The sequence below is a fragment of the Acyrthosiphon pisum genome, chromosome A2 (genome assembly GCF_005508785.2).
Source record: "Acyrthosiphon pisum isolate AL4f chromosome A2, pea_aphid_22Mar2018_4r6ur, whole genome shotgun sequence".
NCBI lineage: Eukaryota > Metazoa > Arthropoda > Insecta > Hemiptera > Aphididae > Acyrthosiphon > Acyrthosiphon pisum.
The window spans coordinates 115655475-115657477 of record NC_042495.1 but is presented as its reverse complement, the minus strand read 5'-3'; the positions used below and the strand labels follow the sequence as shown (position 1 = coordinate 115657477).

General features: G+C 33.5%; 1 protein-coding gene across 2 annotated transcripts in view; it reads left to right on the top strand.

The window, feature by feature from the left end:
• The first annotated feature begins 268 nt into the window (after positions 1–268).
• The window catches only part of LOC100161407 (ribosomal protein S30-like), a 2864-nt gene continuing 1129 nt past the window's right edge, over positions 269–2003 (top strand). Inside the window, 3 exon segments of one of the 2 annotated variants that reach the window (NM_001162015.1) lie at positions 269–503; positions 572–633; positions 787–871. In NM_001162015.1, the coding sequence (NP_001155487.1) occupies positions 797–871 (75 nt within the window). In that variant the 5' untranslated portion in view covers positions 269–503; positions 572–633; positions 787–796. 2 annotated transcript variants of the gene reach the window in all.

Here is a 2003-nt window from a genome sequence, read left to right as displayed (position 1 = left end):
ACGGTTTAAGATATACTGGTTGCACAACTCAACAAAATAAATGGACCCTCTCATAATTTTGTTATCATAGAACGAAGAACTATATAATGAGCGCTCCCCATCGGATATTTTTGAAACATTAACCATATTAAACCATAGCCTATTCAAGAGTTGGCCGCTAGGGTTCACCACAATCTAGTTCTACGGGGAGCCTTATTACATTGTACCGTGCCTTATCGTAAAACATATTGAACGGTTCATGTGATATAAGCGATTTAATATAGGAGTTGTGTAACCAGTATAATATCTTAAACCGTGGCAGTGACCCGCTTGTAATCTACTGTACAGCAGAGCGACATCCACTTACCCACTTTTTTTTTCATGTGTTTTATAATTTTTTGCTGACAAGTGTTGGCAACACTGATCAACATAACAAAATAGATCAGCTTGTCACACATATATATAAACATAGTACGTATGTTTATATATTATCTATGGTCTTGTCATGACAAAATTACTTTCAGGTTAGGTTACTTATTACTTATTAGTGAATGCACATTGTATTTACTTGTCGTTTCGCTTCTCCTTCTAGAAAGCATTTCCTCGTTGGAAGCTACTGCGCTTGAAATAAACTAATCGACGGTGGTTGACAATGTAAGTAATATTCCAATTTTTTAACATAACATTTGTTAGAATTGTGTTGTATACGATTTTTGTTATGCAACTCTGTAACCTCATAAGAAACAGAACACAGAATATCAAAGTTTTTTGTATTAGGTATTAACTTTTTGTTTAATAACTTTTTAGCGACTTCAAAATGCAACTGTTCGTCCGTGGTCAAAATGTACATGCTTTGGAATGTCAAGGATTTGAGAATATTTTACAGATCAAGGTAAATATTAAGTGTTTATTATGTCTAAAAGTCTGGATTATATTATGTCGTCATGTGTTATGACTTCATTGCGCTCAGACTAAAAAATCAAAAATATCCCCCGATTTGTAGTGTAAAACCACCTCGGAATCAAACAATATTGTTATAAAGCAACTATCTTCAGGTTGATGACAGGCTAATAAGTTACCTATATAAAAAAAAAATTTATTATAGGTGCTGCGCGTGACCATCAAAAGTAGTGTTGCGAACTAGCACATAAACGTAAATTCGCAAACTTCGGAAGGCTATAACTTCTAAAATAATAGTTCCTGGTAAAAAAAATGTACACTACGTTTTAAGCATAAAACAAGTTTTTTGTAAAATAAATTGAAAATCGTGAGGGGTTGGTAAAGTGCATTTTAGCCTGTTTTTCACTTGAAACCTAATTAAAATCATTTGAACGCGAGAGTGTTGGAACACAATCATAGAATGTTGATACTTTCGGTTAGACTTGCGTGCGGCAATAGAGTAGTTACAGCATTCCGCGCATGATTTTAAATGTAAAATTGCAAACTTTAGAAGGCTATAACTTCCAAACTAATGTGTTGCGCACATTTTTTTTTGCTCCATTCTTAACTCATAATACATATGTTTCAAAACAAAAATTACATGGGTGCTAAATTGCAATTATACCGATTATCCATTAATTATGTTTCGAGCCTCAACATATTATAAAGCAGGATTCATAGCTACATTGTATGCATCAATGCATTTTGGTCTATATCAATTTCTTTAGATAAATGGGTTTGCAAAAATTCTCTTAAGGCTTCCATACACAATCAAACATATTGTACAATGACGTGTTAACGCGTGCACATTGTGCAACTCTCAAACGGTGCCAAACACACGGTCATTGCAAAAAGTATTAGATTGTGTATTTGGGCCTTTATGCTCTGTTTCCTCGTATCAACATGAGACTTGTTGCTTAGATTGTTAGTAAAAATATAAGAATATCGCTCCTACCATGTATTATATTATGATGTAAGGTATACTATGTATTAAATATTTTGAAAATATATAGGACTATAGACTTAGGCCGTTTCAGTTAGATACTTAGATACCACGGACTAAGATAGTATGGACTGGTATCGAC